This window comes from Mustela nivalis (genome assembly GCF_964662115.1).
Source record: "Mustela nivalis genome assembly, chromosome: 20".
NCBI classification, from domain to species: domain Eukaryota; kingdom Metazoa; phylum Chordata; class Mammalia; order Carnivora; family Mustelidae; genus Mustela; species Mustela nivalis.
Window position 1 is genome coordinate 35,759,443 of NC_139039.1, and position 19,901 is coordinate 35,779,343.

The window sequence follows — 19,901 nt, forward strand, 5'->3', positions numbered from 1 at the left end:
AAAGAGCCTACATATTTCCACTTTGTTTTTGAAAAATTCATTAGGCTTCTGCAAAAGATAAAAACTGCATCAAAGACCTGTGAGTTTGCTTTTGCTGGTCAGAGACACAATAATGTCCTTACCCAAATTTCACAGGGTGCCTGTCTCCTAGTGTTCATCTGGGTGATTACTATTTCACTAGTCATTCACCATGGCCTCAGAGCTGAAGCCTGACATTTAAATCAGGCACTACACACTGAAAGGCTTCCAGGTTTAGAGCAAGAGAGCAGGTCCCTGAACCATGCAATAGTGTGCTAACAAAAGTACTAAAGCCCTCAGGTTTGTGGTAGCTGGAGCGGTGAGGTCTTGGGCATTCTCTGAGGAAGTCTGCTTTCCTGATGGGGAGATAAGCCATTTCATCGTTCGCACACAGTGCCCTCTGGCTCTGTGGACAACTCTCTTTGAACACTATCTTCCTTTGAAAGCTTCATGACTCAGTTGACCATGATACTTCAGTTTCTATGAACTCCTTGTTCTTTTTTTTCTTTTTAATCGGAACAAAGAGATATTGAGGGAATGTTCTAATCATCTCATCGTTGTCCCTGGTGGAGTTAAAGAATGGTGTGGCTCAACCCATTTCCACACCATTATAAATGGGTACTGAACCCATTTCAACCCAAATTCCTTAGCCAGTCTGGACTCTGATTTTCAAACAAAGACAAACTTCTTCTCTGATTTAAGTATCTGTGACTTTACAACACTGCTTTTGAATCAAATATTCTTGGAACAAGGACAGGCTCACTAAAAACCGTATCTAGTCTTCCCACCCACCAGCATGCCATTTAGGACACAGAGGAAGTAACTTGTCTGTGCATACAAAACCCCTCAAACCAATAGAGCTTCTTCAGCTGGTTTAACAAACTGCTTTTTAGAAGAAATATTGAGAGAAGTGAGCTGTCCATTGGGTGGACCACAGGCAAATTCGAAGCAGTATTATTCATGAACTGATTTCAAGTTGGAGCTGCATTGAGGGACCTGGCCTACTAACAAAAGGGTCAAGTTTCCCTGTTTTTGCCAGCCTCCCATGGCAGGAGAAAAGGTACAAAATGAGGAATTTAGGAGATCTTACTCAAGTCCTATATTCCACTTAATAGCTGAATGACTCTGATCAAATCAATCTAACTTCACTACATCTTCTCACTAAATCTCTCCTCCTTTCAGAAGTGCAGAATTACCATATCACAACAACAGTGCTTCAAGATTGCAGATAACATATGGAATGTGCCCAGTGCTGTACTTGGAACAGAGAGGTGCACAGCAATGATAACAGGATCATTAATGATAAGAATAATATCAATACAGGGAGATAATAAGGGGTCACCTTAGGCAGATCAACTTTATTTGTCTGGTTAATTTAAAATGGGGAAATCATTTTATTCTTAATAAATGCAATCTTCTTTAATGGAACATATGTTCCCAAATGTTAGGCTCATCAGGGAAAGCAGTATGGGCCAAGGGGCCTTTGTGGAGAGAGACGGGAAGAGCAGCAGAGAGAAATCTGCTGGAGAACAGGGGTGCTGGGTTCCCAGGGCAGCTGTCTCATTAGATGAGACACCAGGCAAGTCACTGATAACAGAAGACTGGATCTAGGTGTGTTCTTGGTTCTCTTTTATCCCCCATTCTTCAGGATTTTAGCTCACAAAGGCAGAATAGTTCACATTTAAACTTACTCTGCCAAAATTATCTCCATTATGTCCCCAAAAGACGGAGGAAAACAGCAGAGGAAGACTATTTCTAATTAGCTTTAAGTGATAACGTTCATATTTACTACCTCGAATGCTGTAGGAAATTTTATCTTAACAGAATTTCTGGGAAAATTTTTTGTTCTACTATAATCTCATTATTTAAAACTATTTATGTAATCTTATTTGCAGGGGTTTTTAATTTCATAATAAAACTCCTGCCGAGTGGAAAGTAAGCATGCATGCTCCTGGCCCAAGAAGGAATTCTGTGTTCTGAACAAAGTTTAAACCCACCAAGCCAGTTTAAAAGCAAAAATAAAAAGAGGAGAAATACCACAGGCAGTGAGCAAAGTGCAGAGAAGCTCGAAGTCATGATCCATGGCGCAGAGCTGTCAGGCTACTCTCAGGTCACATACATCCTACTGGGTGCCCAGGGGCCGCAATCTCACATACTGAGGGACGGACCGAGAAATCGGACTTTTATCCCGCATGGAAGAAGCCTTCTAACCCCACAGCATAATATAACAGGGGTCTTGGAAACCCTACAGTGCAAAAGTACTCCTTCCACACGAATCTCTGCAGAGTTGATAGGGACCGACAACCACCACAAAGGTTTCTGGAGCCGTGAACACCAGCTGGTAGATTTCTACAAGTGGGGGATGAGGGTTGCGGCCAAACCACCAAGACGTCCCAATCACAACACATCTCTAAGAAACGGTGATCTCTAGATCAGTGTTTGGGGTGGGTCTTTAGCCTAGCACAGATGATGACAAGAGAGTCCTCTTCTCATTGACACTGAAATCATGTTATATTACTGTTTATTTTTCATCGTTATTTTAAATTCATGCTTTTCAATTTATTGAAAACCATCTGCTTCTTGGGCGAACACAAAGATTTACCCCAGAGAACCCTATCAGCACAAGTCGCATTGTAGGTATCCACATCTGTCTTGTTTCTGGGAGTTCAGACACAGCCCTGAATCACTGGTGTTTCCCACGCAGTAACCGTGCACTTCCCATTGGCAGGCCTACTGCGACATGGAAACCTCTGGAGGCGGGTGGACGGTCATTCAGCGGCGTGAAGATGGCAGTGTTGATTTTCAGAAGACTTGGAAAGAATATAAAGTGGTATGAATAGTCCTTAAGCCATCTGAAAATAATTTTCTTTGTGAAAACTAGCTTTCAAGATCTGCTGAACCTTCACCACAAATCCAAAACTAACCAATGACTGTTGACTATTTTTGTTATAAAAGTGTTCCTCTTCACTGGTGTCTCAGTCTCCCCACTAATGAATGACCCCGTCAATGTAAAGTAAACTATGTATCAAAACAAAGGCATGCAAGTGTGAGGCTTATTTTTAATGGCAGGCTCCGCATTTTTCAGTAAGACAACAGTTTCACAGAACTTCCCATGGCGATAAACAAAGCTGTTTACGCTCATGTTTCCACTGGTGATTCCCCAAGTAGTTCTAATTACTCCAGTCCTAATTTTCTTACAGTAGCAGCTTGGTTTCTTAAAACTGACCTTTTTAAAAAAAAAAATCTACTCCTGCTAAATATCTGGTAGTCATCCCATGTTAAACGGAGAGACTACTGATTTCAAATACATGGAGAAAAAAAAAAAACAAATAAATGAGGTGACTGAATTTTACCACTTCAATTTCAGGGATTTGGGAACCCTTCTGGTGAACACTGGCTGGGAAATGAGTTCGTTTTCCAAGTCACCAACCAACAGCCCTACGTGCTTAAAATACACCTTCAAGACTGGGAGGGCAACGAGGCGCACTCACTGTATGAACATTTCTATCTCTCCGGCGAAGAGCTCAACTACAGGTGAGTTGTATGTAACTGAGAAACAGGAGCAGACTTGCTGGGTGAGCAGGCCACAAAGCGAGAGCCGCGCTGCGCTACAGGATCTGTACTGGGAGGGCACTCTAAATGGAAGAACGTCTCATTTCTTACTGTTCTGTGCTGCCTCTCAGGAGGTTGATCTAGTTCTAAAGTTCTAACTTTGGTCTTAATGATATAAGGGAAACTTCACGAGGACAGCATTTTGTTTGTTGTCTCTGCTGTGTATCCTCCAAGTGTAGATGAACCTGCCCGGCAGATAACGGGCATTCAACAAGTATTTCTGAAATACGTGAATGTAGTGTCCATAGTAGAAAAATTTCGTGCCAATATCATAACAGAGGTCTACCTATGACGAGGTGGTTTTCTTCCAAAAGGTTTTAACAGTTAAATCTATCTTTCTGAAGTTAAAGCACACTCGACTGCTACGTTCCCCCCCAAAGTCAGGAAGAGTTACCGAGTTTAAAAGCAGCAGAATTAGGTGGGACAGTTAGGCATGCAAGTCCTTTACTCTCCGCCGATTCACAGCACTCCCTTAGTATTTGCCTTGCCCCACGCATTTGGCGGCACTGATGTTCAATGTTCCAAGAAAAGCATGGGCATCCCTGACTCAGAATTTAGTATCTGGCTCTAAAGTGGCATGAGAATAGAGCTGGAGAGCAGTGAAGGCATCAAGAGACGGGTGTCCATGAGCAACAGCCTACGGCAGGAAAAAGCACACTCCTGCACGTGGTCTTGTGGAAAGAGGTGCCCAAAAACCCACATGCAAGGCTAGAGGGAGAACAGTGAGATCAGGTGCCAGGTGGTGCCACGGGAATTGGTCTCGGAAGGCACCAAAGAAGTGTTTGGTCCCCAACACAGCCCTGGAGGAGTCGAAAATACCCAACAGTGGGTCAGAAATCAACAAAGTTCAGTAGGAACATCCCAGGAAACAGTCATACGTGGCCAAGAGTCTCACCTAAATCCCATTAATGCCCAACTCAGACCCTCTGCTCAATGGAAAATCCAACCTCTGAACAGCTTGGAAAACAAATATGATTTCAAAGTCCTTGAGCTGATTTCCTCAGGGTCACAGTGAAGGAACAGCACAGAAACACAGCCTGAACATCTTGCCTGAACTACTACAGGACAACTACAACAGAACCACTGTTCTAGAATCCTCAACAACCTGAGAGCTACAGAACGTCCAGGACGTCCTGTTTTATAAACAGTAGGGGGGGGGGACAAAATTTTGAAGACAATTAACGTACCCACGAACACTGACATGACTTTTAAAAAGTCAGTGAAACAGAGCCCGCCAGTTCTCATTGTAGAGAGAGCAGGGCTTCCTTGGAACGATGCAGATGAATGAAAAGATAGGTGCTGGGGCCTCGTGGCAGCTCCAAGCTGACTCCAAAGAGATCAAAACTTCAATGAATTTTTAGACACGAGTGGTTGGTCATTGTTTTACCTCCAAGCAAAATATTTTTTCAACTGGCAACAGTTAGGGATCTACAACAGAGGAATTGAAACAAAAAAAATTTTTTTAAAGAAAGAAAGAAACACAAAAATTAAGGATTAGACTGTTGATATAAGGAGATTTTACAAAATGGGTCATTACCCTTGTATGCTGACATTATAAAAATACTTTAAACTGAGATGGTTCTTAACAGATACTTCCTTTAGAAATGCGACCAGTTTGGGGAGATGCCATGTAGAAAAGCACACATTCACTTAAAGCTCGGTTTAACCTACGAGGCGGGGTACGGTACATGGAAGCCTGATTATCCCAGTAAAACATGGCGGCGTGATAAGGGACCGCGACATGGCTGTAATAACACAGGTGTCTCAGATTACCACTCTCTGGAGCCACGGAGTTGGTTTTTTCCAAAGAAGTGTTCCCCAAATGCTGGAAAACTGAAAAATAATGTCATCAGGAAAGGATAAATGCATGGACAGAATTTTTTTTTTTTTTTCCCCTAAAACTAAAAGCTAAAGACTGGTCACTCTTCAAAAACATTCTGGCAGCCCTACACAAACATGCAGATTTCATTATTCAATGCTGGCACTGCTTCTTTCACTCCACTGTTCTATAAACTCGAACTGATACCAATATAAAGCCATTTCAATAAATGTGGTTATTCTTAATAACCAAACTTAAAAGAAACCAACTATAAACCAGGGGGCCATATAATAGAAGGATTTAAAAATGATACAACCTTGCTCATAAAGACAAATAAAAGATAGCGTTCTCCCAGATTTTGCTCGCCTTTGGGGATGTTTAATGAGCCCCACAAGAATTGACATCGTTGTAAGGAAAGAGGCTGGGAAGAAGAAAGGACACTTGAAGTGGTTTATCTCAGCCCTATCCACGATTAACGAGAAGGGCCTGGAAAGAAAGTCAAGTGTTTCAGAATCGCAGAGACGAGTAGAACTTCCAAAAATGCTTTGCAGCAGGTAATCAGAGGCTGTGCCAGGGACCAGGGTCATTTTTGAAACGTGAGGATAATGCTGAAATTCAGAAATTCAGCCAGCGCCTCATGATGGGGGTCTCTAGAGCTGCAGTACTATAAGCAATTCTAAATCCAAGCTGTTAACACAAAAGTGACTGAGAACCGACACGTTATGGGTCCCCACTTGGCATGTTCCTTACCCCCATCTTTTCATAACTCTTCCTCAATAAACAGACATCCCTGGCAAAGGTCTATCAGGGTAGAACCCTAACTGAGGAGTTAGATGCATCTGGTACAAATGCTAGTTCTACCACACTGCTATCTCTGAACCTCGACAATTTTATACATAAAAACAGGAGAAGAGCCCGCCTCTCAGGGCTGGTATATGCGTTCCAAATGCACATGCGTGTAAGTGCCTGGCACAGTCTGGTTAGAGACAGTCCCCTGGAGAACCATTCCTCTCTTCTCTACCCTCTGTTCCAACAGGAATTCTTGGAAATTATATTCCTTTCAAGGTAGTGGTTTAGCAAAAGATGAGCATCATTTGGGGGACTTCAAGTACAATTCTCCCAGGGACATCACAGGGGTTGTTTTTGTAGGATCCCCAGGCCAAGAAGACTCAATGGTCTGAGCTCCCCCACTGCCATACCCCATGTCCCAACACAGTGGCATCACATCCCACAGAGCCACCCAGCAGCACCTGAAACCTACTCTGAGCTGTACCGTGCCCATCTGCCAATGGGCTCTCTGGAAGCAGTGTTACCACACTTTCTCTGTCCCTGCTCTCTCTTCTTTGGCATACACATGACTGATGCAAGCCAGATTTTTGCAGTCTTCTAAAAGTACAGGCTACTACCTGGTGTCAAACTTAATATTATGTTTATTCCTTTCTCAATGCCTAGCAAGTTCATTACAATACTACACAGAAATGAAGCAAAGCAGCCGTAAGAATGTGTGTTCTACATAGTTCTGTAGGTATCTACTCTAAATCCGATGATCCCTTCCTTGCCTACTAGTCTGAAAATCATGATGCTTTACGTTGTCTGGTCATCTCAAGACTCTCATTTCTGTACCGATGATGTCTGGAAACCTGGAAAGAGGACCGTTTCACATGTATTTTCCCCGTTCTGTTTATCTGAAAGCGGAGGGCCCTGAAGCCCCTGCTGATGCTTGTGCAAGTGATACGAGCTGAAGGTTTCATGAAAACATTTCTCATTGCCCAAGGATTTGATGATAAGTTGGTTCCTGTTTATACCAGTGCAAAAATACTTTGTCCAGCATTAGTACACTAACCAGTACAGAATGCATTTCTGCAAGATGGAATTCTTCATTATAAAAAAATTTTCCACTATGGTAAATTAACAGCCCAGGCCAATTATGTTATTTTCTCTTCTTCTTTTTTTTTTTTCTTTGCATGTTTGCAGGATTCACCTTAAAGGACTTACAGGGACGGCCGGCAAAATAAGCAGCATAAGCCAACCAGGAAATGATTTTAGCACAAAGGATGCAGACAACGACAAATGTATTTGCAAATGTTCACAAATGCTCACAGGAGGTGGGATGACTTTTCTCTCTTCCTATTTGTTTTGGCAAGGAAGAATTTCATAGAGTGAAAGGTTGGCTATTTGGACTTGAACTTGTGATCGGTGACAATGTCCACATTTCATAAATAGACTTACTAGATGTAGGGAGATTTGTTTTTCACTTTTTCAGACTGTTGAGTCTGAAGAATGTGATGTGGAGCTGGAATTGTCCGTACGCCAACTGTCTCTCCAGGACCTCACTCAGGCACAGGGAGGGGACATCTGATAGCCTGCAAGCTCTCTTGAGCTTGTGCTCACTGAGGAACAGATATCAGAGCCACACTTTAATTTCATTTTGCTTTATCAAAGAGGTTAAAAATTCAAAACGGCAACAGAAACAGTGACATCGATTCATTAGCATAGAAGTGTTTCTAGTTAATAATTCATTCTGCACACATGGAATTTCCAGGTATCTTTCTTTAAAGATTTTATTAATACACAGCAAATACCTACAAAGAAACTAATTAGCCAACCTGCTTTGTTTTTGCTTTTCTTTTTTAGTGCACCAAATTAAAATCAACAGTTGTCCACGTTGAGTCAAGGTCTTTACGCTCATGCTTTTCTTACTCCCTACTTTTCGTATCAGACTGCTCTAAAAAAGAATCCAAACCACACCCAGGAAGAAGAGACAATTTTAACAGACACTTAAAATGGCCAGATTAGTATCCAGCAACATTTAAGAGTTCAAAGACAGGGACCAACTGCTAGAAAATTTACTCTTCCAATTTCTAAAAGTTTAAAAATCAAATGGCCAGAATCAGTTAATTGTGACCAAGACAAGAAAAAAGCTTGGTAAATGCTATCAAGTGAGTTCTTAAAAATATTGAAAGACTTAAACCAGCAACAAAAATTCTGCTGAGAGTACAAACTGAATGTAAGGGCAAACAGCAAGTCGGCAGGTTTAATTTGCAGAGACCACGAATTATGTTACCAAGCTTTCATTCACTACTCACCCAGGAAAGAAAAAGGCAGGAGCCATGGTCAGTTAATTTGACGAACAGAAGGCCACCACAGCAACAAGATCGAAGCTTATCACGTGGTTTGCGTATCAGTTAAGAATCATTTACGGTTGAGAGAAAGGATTTATTTATGAAAATAGTTTGAAACTCAATAATTTGTATATCTTTAAAATAATCCTCAAAGAATTAGAATCCATTAAATAATCAGTCCTGTGGTTCTTCAGATAATATATTTATATGTATCCACATAGTATATGCCGGCAACACAGAGCTTCTCTATTAGCTATATTTATTTCAATAATTATCTCAATGATAGGACTGTGTAAAAGCTGCCTCTCTCCCTCACCCTAGAAAGGGAGAAAGGGGTGGGTTGGGGGGACCAAATGTGCTGAATCCTTTTTTCCCATCTGCCATTCCCACACTGAGCCCAGCTGTGCACTCGAGAGGGCGGTGGCTTTCAGACCACCCGTATGTCATGAGCTACTCAAGAGAGTAGGAGAAGTGCATTAATAACCAAGGAAACAATATGTTTATTTACTCAAATCAAGACGTAGGCTGAGAGTAGGAATGGGAAAGAGACGGGGGAGAAACACACGGCCCAAGAGAGAAAGTGGAGCAGTGGGATGTCAGACCCCAGCCCATGGTCTGGGCCCCAGGTAATCCGGTTTTTGCAGGGACTGCTAGCTCTATAGGGACATGAGCCAATAGGCTCTAGGATGGACAGATCTGTAAGTCCGCAACATTCCTGAGTATTTTGAAGGATTCTGAATAACACACACAAATGTCTTATCAAACCGATGTTAATCTGAATCAGCTCAAGTCAGGAGCTGTAACTGAATGAAATAATTGATCATCACAGTCCAATACGTAAATATAATACAATCTTTTTTTAAAAAAAATTACATCATCATTCTTTTCACATCAGCTTTTTTTTTTCCTATAGAAATAAAGTTTTACAGATACAACTAAAGCTGTCCTGCCATACTTGCCCACGGGTGGGCAATGAATTCAGGTTCATTCACGTTAGTTATTTATGTACTAGGTATGCGGATATCATGAGCAGTTGTTTTTTCCTATATTCTGAAATCTTACATAAATGGCATCATACTATATGTGTACTTCCAATGCAATGTTTCTAAGATTTTTTTTAATATTCGATTTACTTATTTGACAAACAGAGATCACAAGTAGGCAGCGAGGCAGGCGGGGTGCGGGGGTGGGGGGTGGGGGGGGAAGCAGGTTCCCTGCTGAGCAGAAAGCCTGAGGCGGGGCTGGATCCCAGGACCCTGAGATCATGACCCAAGCCAAAGGCAGAGGCTTTTAACCCACTGAGCCACCCAGTCGCCCCTGTTTCTAAGATTTATTGAGATTACGTGGATCTAGGTCATTCCTTCTCCTTGAAAACCAGGCTTCTGGCACACTCTTGTTTCTAGGTACAAGCATCAAAACCCCAACTGTAGCCACTGAGGTGCCAACGCAGACCTACCCCGCCCCCCTGCTACTGTGCCAGGCGGCTCCCCTCTCTTTAGTGAGCACACCATGATCACTTTCAATTTCCTTCTTGTCTCTAGGACTTAAAGATTTCCTTTTCATCCAACTTTCCCAAGTACTTAAAATTTGGAGTCATTTAAAAAATATATATATATATCTATAGATGTATCTATCTACATATATACATATCTGGTAGAAGGAGCGAAGCCTGAACCATCTGGAGAGTAATCCAGGGAGAATCTTTCACGCATTCTTTAGTGTTTTGACTTATCCACGTCTTCCACTGCACTGTGCCGGTCACCAAATGGGGAGAGGGAACACGTGCCATTCATGTCCATGGGCGACGGGTCTTTCCACACAAGGCCAACGGAGTACAACAGCCTGGGGAAACATGTGCCGTATGGGACTGGGACCTGCCCTGGGTAAAGCTGGACCACCACTGCTCTCGTACGTCAGCAGGGCTCATTCTATACCCCTGCACACCGGCGTGCGTCTGCTGAAAATGCACGGAATGTGACGGGTGGGGGAGCGCAGGGTTTCCAGCGCCCCGGGGAGATCGCGCTGCGCTGACCTAGTTCCTAAGTCCCTCTGCGTCTTCCTTTCACAGGCTGGTGGTTTGATGCATGCGGTCCCTCCAACCTGAACGGAATGTACTACCCACAGAAGCAGAACACAAATAAGTTCAACGGTATTAAGTGGTACTACTGGAAAGGCTCCGGCTACTCGCTCAAGGCCACGACCATGATGATCCGCCCCGCAGGTTTCTAGACGCCTGCACCCACCTGAGGAGCGGCGGCCGACTGTGCGACTTTCAGAGAAGCCCAAAGCTCTAACGGACAAGGCTGCGCTCGGGGTCCCCGTCCACCTCAGGCCGCGCTCGGGGCCGCAGGGGTCCCGCAGGGGTCCGCGCGCTCCCGCTCTGAGCCCCGCCAGCCTCCTCGCTCGACCCCGCATCACCCGTGCGCCCGCCGCAGCCCGGCCGCGTGACCCGGGAAAACGCCCCCGTGGAGATCCATCGAAGCCTGCGACTTCAAGACTGACGATTTACAGACTCTGTTGTCACAACCAAGAATGTTGTGCGGAGTTCATCCGTAAATAACTGGAAAACAGAACACTCGGGCTCTACAGCAGAGATAACCTTGGAGCTGCATTTTTCTCAGCCCTGTTTATAGATTGTGTAAATATCCATACGTCCTGAAATCAGCGTCACTCTCGGAATTGAAAGGAAGAAAGAAAATCTCTAAGCCATAAAAATATATTGTATATTCAGGGATTTTTCTGGGAAGTGCTTATTCGCAGTTTAATATTTGGAGAAGGGAAAAACATAGTTAATGCATTTTTTGCTCCTCCTCTTAGGTGCTTTAAACTTTCATTTTGAAGTCAGCATATTTACGAATGTGTTGACAGCGTAGTTTTAAGTTAATGCTCACATATGTATTTCAAGTTTAAATGGTGAAAGCTTCCAGGATCTCTGAAGTTAATAGAAATGTGTGTTCTTTCAGTTTATATGAAGATTGTACTATTTTTTTTTCTGCCTGGCTGTTAAATATGAAGGTATTTTTAGTAATTAAATATAAATTATTAGATAATTACATTTAACCTTTATGATAATATTTACGATTTTGTGATTTAATTCTGAAACAACCGACTGTGCCTCATGACAAGGAAAGATCTGATTTTTAGTGATGAAGAAAATTACACATTTAATTCCATGACAAAGAGACTTTACTATCTTTTCCTCACTATTCTATTAGAAAGGTCCTTTTTTTTCTCTTCTAGTAAGATACATTTTAGAGAGGTAAGCTACAGTTAGTTTGTGGTTGAAAAAAGCCTTCTATTTAAAGCACTTATAAAGCTATTCTTCTCAAGCTAAGCTACATTCACCCCAAAGTCTTTTTTTTTTTTAATGTCCACTAGCAAATGTTTTTTTTAAAAAAAAAAGGCATTTTGGAATGCAAAAACAAAATCTGATGTTTATAGTAGATTCAAATCCTTATAGAAAATTCTGAAAACATGGATTTAAGCTCAGGGCTGCAAAACTATTTAAACCACTAGAGTTTTAACTCATTTGAAGTTTTCATAGAACAATTAACACTAATGTACATTGTGTAATGTTGTATAATTTGGAAGCAATTTCTCACGTATTTGCCTTGGAGTCAGCTGCTGCTAGGAAGCTTAGGGCCAGATTTGAAACTGGCATTTACCTCATGTCTGTCTTCACCTTACGCTGTTCTATTACTATTACTTTCGTTTTTTCTTGTGTAATTTATTTTCCCGTTCTATGCCCCCACCCGAACCCCGTTTGAGAACGGTAACATCCACTGCATGATTCGAGTCAGGTCATGGACTCTTCCGGAGGCACACCACTCTGCCCACCACTCTGCCGCACTTCCCGGACAAATGCATGGAGTAAAGAACCTTCCCATCTCTGAGTGGTTTCTCTTGTTACATTTCAGTAGGCTTTTCGTGTTCAAGAGAGCACAGCTTTGTACCAAGTTAAAACATTATCTGGTCCTAAGAAGGTATCTCCACTGCACAAGAAACTATTAAGCTTCTGCCACATCTCAACACCCACACAGCAGACACGGAGGTAGAGAAATGACAGAATGGGAAAATTGGCAACAACATATTCGATGCCGTGTGCCCACGCAGGCAGGTGAAATGAGTTTCAAAGACAAGCCACACTGGGTTACACAGAGTTACACATACTCTCTTATGACAGAGAGTAGAGGGATTCAAGTCTTTACACTGCAATTCCTTACGTGGTGTAGCAAACAGTCATACCAAGAGAAATGTTTTTTTCTCCTTAAGAAAATATTTATGCGTGGAGGGAAAATCAACATGATAATCTTAAAAACCAAAACAAAAGCAACCCAACAACCTAGATCAGTCAGTGAGGAGAGGGCAATGTCCTACGCATCCTCAAACAGCAAATAACACCAACCCTGGCCACAGACAAAGGCTGCTGCTTCTTACTCAGGTATTAACCTTCCAGAAGGATAAACTGTGTCACAAACCAGATAACTTTTTTGAAAATGAAAGCCAACATCTACACGATCCTGTTTCCAATTAAACCTGAATTTACCAATTTAATTATTACTTAATCTTTTAAAAATTTAGAGCTTCCATTAAGCACCCGAAATATTTAAAATTTAAGATGCCGTAAAGCTGAAGCTGCATTTGGGAAGCACATTAGGACACAAGGACACATCATGCCACTCGCAGTCCATGACTTTTATACCTATCAGTTCTATCTCTATGGGGAGTAAAAGCCTGATTTCTTAAAGCAGTAAACGAAATACCGTACCACCTCCTCAAGAATCTAGTCCTTTTTCATTTCTTGTTTTTCTCAATCCCGAGGACTTTCATAATAAAAATTCTTTAAGATTTCATAACACAAGAGTTTTTGCAGAATATTCTCCCATTTCTATATTTGTTCTCACAAATGGATAAATTATTTTGAAAACATCTATGAAAGTATGTTTTTAACTGTGAGCATAATGGGTCTTAACTTAAAAAAAATTGCATCCATATTTATGCAAATAGTAATTTCCTGAGAATTCCAAATTGTATTTACCATAATAAAATAACATCTGACTTACGGGAGCTGCAGGGAAGTAGTTAGAAAGTTCAAATGGTTCCTCGGAAATCCAGTGACCCAGCTCCAAAGACCATAGTACCTATAAGTGACACAAGAAGCAGAACATTTATTATAGATTCATTAGGCTCTCAGTGGATAACAAACCACTTTGAAGATACAGCCAAAATAAAACAAAAAACCCAGCAGTGACTACACACTCCATAGATCTGAACCAGATGTGTCTTACACACCAAAGTACCATCAGAATCTTCATGCCGCATCAATCTTATGCATAATAAATGCTTTTCTTTAAGGAAAAAAGGTTCCAATGACTAGAAACCTGAGTTATTATCCTACTGAAGCCAAATACTAACCACCACCCCAATAACAAACATATGAAATACTTTTTTAAGAATTCCAAGTTTCTAATTTAAGGAGTCATTATAGACAATCCTCAGTAAATATTCTAGGATTTTATTAATTAAAAAAAAACACATTTATTAGGAGAAGATAGATCATAAGCTTAAATTTAAAAAGCAGTCCTTCTGGCAAGTGACTTTGTTTCTAACATGGACTAATATTTCCAGAAGTTCTCCTAAAACATTTGAAAATCCTTCCCAGGCTTTGGAAGGATAAAATGTTTCATAAACAAGCTTTCAGTATTATTATTTATTATTGTTATTTGAACCCAAATATTTTAAATGATCAAAATGATGTTTTTGTTTTTAATTCAACAATGTTCAAGATTCTACAGTCATCTCTACTTGATGAACAAACTCCCTGAAAATCTGTTTCTATTTCCATGCACCAATAGAATTTTATAACAAAAATAACCAAACTGAATTACATATCCCATATTTATTTTTCATCCGCAATTTCATTTCTCGCATTCATTGAATCTTCCCTCTTTTTTACAATTGCTACATACAGCTCTAGTTAATTTTGCTGAATTACTGGGGATGAGGAGAGAGTTATCCTGTTTGGTAGTTTCTAAGATTCAGACCCATCTATGGGAGTGTGGTCTTAAATATTTCTAAGAAAAAGTGAGCATGCTGGTGGAATAAAGACAAAAACGAGATACAGAATCTAAATGACAATTCTCAGCACTGGTCTGGATCTTACTTTAAAACTGTTGCATTTATTCCCTCAACGCTGTTTTCTTCATCTCACTAACTGCGGGTCTGTGAACAACATATTGAGAGCCTACTGTGAATAAGAACCCACGCTAGGTCCTGAAAACACAAACCCAATCCCAGAGGAGTTCACCCTCTGGCAGGAGGCATGAAGGCAAACCACAAATGGTGATTTCTCAAAACAGCTCTGTGGGAACCTGTAGAAGAAGCAAACTAACTTGGTCTAGGAGAATCAAGGAAGGGTCCACAGATGACATTTTAAACAGAGTCTTAAATGTTGAGTAAGAGCTCATCAGACAGAGAGAGACAGAGTGAGGAGGGGAGAGGACATTCCAGCACAGACAGAATGCCACATGCCAAGGCAGGATTAAAGTGGGTTCTTTTTTTGGCTAAAGTGTGCTTTGGAAGAAGTGTAAGAAAATTGGGTTGGTTAGATTCCTATGGTGAGGTATAATAATATACCCTGTTTCTATCGCTGTGTCTGCAGGGGCATTAGCACATGGCAGAAGAACAATCCAGAAAAGATAGGAGAAAGCTCTAAGGGCACTGGGCCCCAGATGATAGAATGGGAATGGAGTATATTACAGGGCAATGTATCTTCACTCTAGAGAGAGGAAGTAATGAGTCGTGTTCTCAAAGATCCTAATTCCATCTTCACTTAGATCTGTGTGTACGCAAGCATTTTGTCAGTTAAGTCTCCTTTTGCTTTTCCTTGATTTTACTGGCCAGCTAAATTAGATAGATAGATAGATAGATAGATAGATACATAAGAGATAGATAGACAGATAGATAACTTCGTAAGTTCAGTGAAAGAGAGTATGAAAAAAAAAAGGTACAGTGAAATCATGTTTCTACCTGGCTCTGTAGAGGTGGTTAAAACATTTAAGTTACACAGTGTTTGCCTTGCTTTTATCAATGTATGGTATTGTCTATAGAGACATGCTAACAACATCTGTGTGGTTCCTTACAGGTCTGTGATTAGAGTAGGAAGTAAAGTGTAAAAAGCTTCCAAATCAGGTTCCCATGAAGCAATGTGGATAGTGAGAAACATAATGTACCAGGGAGAGAATCCAAGGAACCAGTCTTAAAAATGCATGCGGCATTTGAGCTCAAGTGTCATCCACATTAAAATGTCAGCCGAACCTCCTGGAGAAAATTTATGTTCTCTGAGTTTGTCCCTTTCTAAATGTTATGAAAATAAAACCGTAAGGCATCTATAGTAGAATTTTGGCAAGTGAATTAATAAATTGAATTTGTCCAGGCATCCCAGGAATTAATATTGAACAGAGATAGCAGAAAACACTGATTTGATTGTAATGAAATCATCAAATAGAAACATAGCGCAAACTTCACGCTTAATTCTTTCATTAGCTGAAGTTATCTATAGCTTCGTAGAATATTCAATATTGGGAATATCTCTGCAAGACCACAGTTAAGGCTGTAAGCGGACTAAAAGGTCAACCCAACATATTTCCCATCATATGTGTGATAGAATAAAAATAACCAAGATGTATTGGGGTTGCATAAATACAGAGGACCAAATCCCATGTTTATATAGCCCTTAAAATGAGGGCTGAGTTATTTCAGCAACCACTGTGAATGGATATAATATTTTTGACATGTTAAAAGTGTTGTTCATAAAACTTGAACCCTGTTGATGAATTTAAATAAGAACCACTTGTCTTATTATTAGATTAACAGCTATTGGTAGGACAAATTTCCACAATGTAGGCGTGACCACACAGTTTATTCCATACCAGGCAAAACACAAAAGGTCTTCTCTCGTTTTATACACATCTAATCGTCTCATTTAAACAATATGAGTCAGTGTAGCTACAGTGAACCCAAGTCAGAAAATGGCACTGGTACTGAAAGCAAGTCGATAACACCATTTACAAGGAAGACAATGAAGGTGACTTATGGTTTACGCGTAGCAAGATGAACACATCTTAATCTTCACCTTCTCCCCAATACTCAACTAAAAGGATAGAATTAAAAAGAATGAGAAGAGTCTACAGCAGATAAAACAGGATGTTTTGGAAGTTGCAAAGCAGATGCGTAAATGGTAAATAACTTAGAAGGGCAAAGAAAGTTCAAACTTAAGTGTCTAGAGAAAGAAGTCCATAGGAAGCACCCAATTCTCTCCACAGATTCTCCAAAAGGCAAAGAAATTGGTGGTACTGGATACCTCTGAAGATGGGGTATAGAACAGGGTAAAAAAAGAGACATTTCCTATCCCGTAGCCCACCTCCCATGGAATAAGACAAAAGTCAAGTCAGACAGGCTGTTCTGAGAGCAATGGTGGAAACACTAGGAAAAACCTCTCCAGACCTCCCCCTGGGACACCAGCCATTCTTTCCTGGGGATAGAGATCAGCCCAGGGGAAAAAAAGACATACAAATACTAAAGCTTGGATCTCAAAAACCTCCATTCACATCAAATTATCTATATCCTCCTCAGGTAGGCAGAGTTTCAGTCAGCTTTTCAATGCCTTGTTATTGAACATGACTTTATACCTATTTGATAAAAGCCTCTAGCTTGAAAACATAGACCAAACCAAACAAGAATGGAATTCCTGGGATCACAGTGATGGGAAGTCCCTGGCCAACAGCAGCTCTGCAGACCTCAAGGAGCCAGTCTCAAGGGGAAGAGAACAAATGGGCTCCTGGGTGGTGTCTCTGAGAAAAAAATAAATGGGGCTGGAAGATAATCTGATGTGGAGACAGATTTCAGAGAATAATTACAATAATTCTAGAAATTCTTGCACTCAGTTGGTGATAGTTGCATAGAAAACTAAGCAATCAAAATAACTGTCAATGATTAGCTCAGGAAAACCAACAAACACAAGTCATCAGAGACGAGTCGTAATACTTTACAAGGCTCAGTTCAAAGAGCATCCAAATACTCATTCTTGTGCGCATGTGTGTGAGTGTGTACGCGCGCGCACATGTGTGCAAGTGAATGTGTTTATATGTATATATAAAATGTTAAAAAAAATTTGTAACCACAATGAGTAGACTGGGCAACAGAAGAGGAGGTGGGATGGAAAGGCAGCCATAGGTCCTATTTTGGTCTTCTAGAGAAGGAATTCTACAGACAATGTCTCAAAGTGAATTTTTTTAAAAAATGGCAAGAAAATCATTGTATTTAGAAATATGTAAGTAACATATCAGGAGGCCACTTTAGGAGTGAAAAATCAGACTGGGAAACAAGAAGGCATGAGGTGCCATTTTTTTTTTTATAAAGGCACATCAATTATACTTGTTTTTTAGAAACACTTTATTTTTAGATAGTTTTAGACTTACAGTACAGAGAGTTCTCATTTAACCATCACCTAGATTTCTCTATTGTGTGATTATCCAACTTAACTTCGCTCTTCTGTTTCAAAAGTGCTTTGCAACTTGAACCAGCTCGTTGATATCTACAAGAAAATCTTGCTGAGCCTGTAATTGGAAATAAGTTGAATCTATAGATCAAAATGGGGAGAACCAAAGAGAAAGACAAATACCATCTGATTTCACTTACGTGTGGAATCTAAAAAACAAAACAAACAAAACAGAAACAGACTCCTAGATACAGAGAGCAATCCAGTGGTTGCCAGAGGGGAAGAGAGTAAGTAGATGGGCAAAATAGGGGAAGGGGAATAAAAGGTACAAATATCTAGTAATAAACTAAATAAGACATTGGGTGCAATGTACAGCATAGGAAATAGAGTTAATATGTAACAACTTTGTATAGTGCCAGAGAGTAGCTAGATTACCACGGTGATCACTTCCTAATGTATATAAATGTTGAATCACTCTGTTTACACCTGAAACTAATATAATATTGTATGCCAACTATACTTCAAGAAAAAAAAGGTGGGGGGAGGGTGACAGCTTAAAAAGTATCCATTTTCCCAATTCATGAACATAGTATCTCTCTGATTTTATTTAGGTCTTTGGTTTCTTTCACAGAGTTTTATAGTTTTCAGCATGCAGTTCCTGTAAATATTTTGTCAAGATTTAAATATTTTAATTTCTGTGGATGCTAATATAAATGGTATTTTTTAAAATCAGAATGCCAGTTGTTTATTGCTAGTACATAGAAATACAACTGAATTTTGTATATTGACCTTGTATCCTGTAACCTTGCTGAACTCACTAGTTTGGGGGCTTTTTTGTAGATTTGTTGATATTTTCTGTGTAGATAATGTCTTCTGTGAATAAACAGTTTTATTTACTCCTTTCCCAATCTGTGTGCATACTACTTCTTCTTCTTCTTTTTTTTTTAAATTCCCTTATTACACTAAGACTCCCAATCCAATGCAGAGAGAAATAGTGACAGCCTGCAATTGCTTGAACTCCTTTGTGAGGAGTTACAAACAAAAACAAAAACAAAACAAAACAAGATAGCATAAACCCAAAGCGTTTCTGGGTATAAATGAATGTAGCTTTGGAAAGCACAATGTTTCTTTGCTTTGTTTTATTTTTAAAATAAAACAAAGTTTTGAAAAGTTTATATTGTTAACAGTGCTAGTGCTGGCTAGCAGTTCTGGTGCATTTACTAACTGCTTCGACTTTCCATTCTCCGAAGGATAATTAGAAAATTCAGAGTGATAAGTACTATAGCTCAATATCAGTAAATGTCCCTTTCTAAACCAGAACCAATCAAATTAATTTCTCCTTCAAAAAAAAAAGTTTTAATAATGAATACTGTTATGCTGAAAATAAATAAAAAATAAATTTTAAAAAAAGTTTTTTTTTTTTTTTTTAAATTTGACAAAGAGACAGACAAGGAAAGAGAGAACATACACAGGGGGAGTGGGAGAGGGAGAAACAGGCTTCCCGCTGAGCAGAGAGCCTGATGCAGGGCTCGGTGCGGGGCTCAATGTGGGGCTCAATCCCAGGATGCTAAGGCAAATACTTAAGGACTGAGCCACCCAGGTGCCCCAAAACTAATTTTTCTTAACATTCACCTTAATTTCCTTCTTTGTGGGGAATGACAATATTCTTTGCTTATGAAAGACTTAATATTGTTCAATGAATCTGCCGATTAAAACCAAATCTGACAGTCAGAAACTTAGGCCTCAGGGATAACCTCTGGGAACCAAGTTAATTGTAAAATAGTTCAAAGTATACTTCACTTTCTACTTTAATCACTGGGAAGAGCCTATC

The 19,901-nt window shown here is 40.3% G+C and overlaps 2 protein-coding genes across 3 annotated transcripts in view; one reads left to right on the forward strand and one right to left on the reverse strand.

Moving 5' to 3' along the window:
* ANGPT2 (angiopoietin 2) overlaps positions 1-11,645 on the forward strand; it is a 54,193-nt gene extending 42,548 nt beyond the window's left edge. For both annotated transcript variants that reach the window (XM_082715853.1, XM_082715852.1), the window contains exons 6-9: positions 2,747-2,848; positions 3,386-3,552; positions 7,424-7,554; positions 10,640-11,645. In XM_082715853.1, coding sequence (XP_082571979.1) covers positions 2,747-2,848; positions 3,386-3,552; positions 7,424-7,554; positions 10,640-10,800 — 561 coding nt within the window. In that variant the 3' untranslated portion in view covers positions 10,801-11,645. The remainder of the gene's footprint in view (positions 1-2,746; positions 2,849-3,385; positions 3,553-7,423; positions 7,555-10,639) is intronic.
* MCPH1 (microcephalin 1) overlaps positions 1-19,901 on the reverse strand; it is a gene marked incomplete at its 5' end in the record, with an annotated part of 247,131 nt that overhangs the window by 118,547 nt on the left and 108,683 nt on the right. The window contains one exon of the mRNA XM_082715851.1: positions 13,635-13,712. Within this exon, the coding sequence (XP_082571977.1) occupies positions 13,635-13,712 (78 nt within the window). The remainder of the gene's footprint in view (positions 1-13,634; positions 13,713-19,901) is intronic.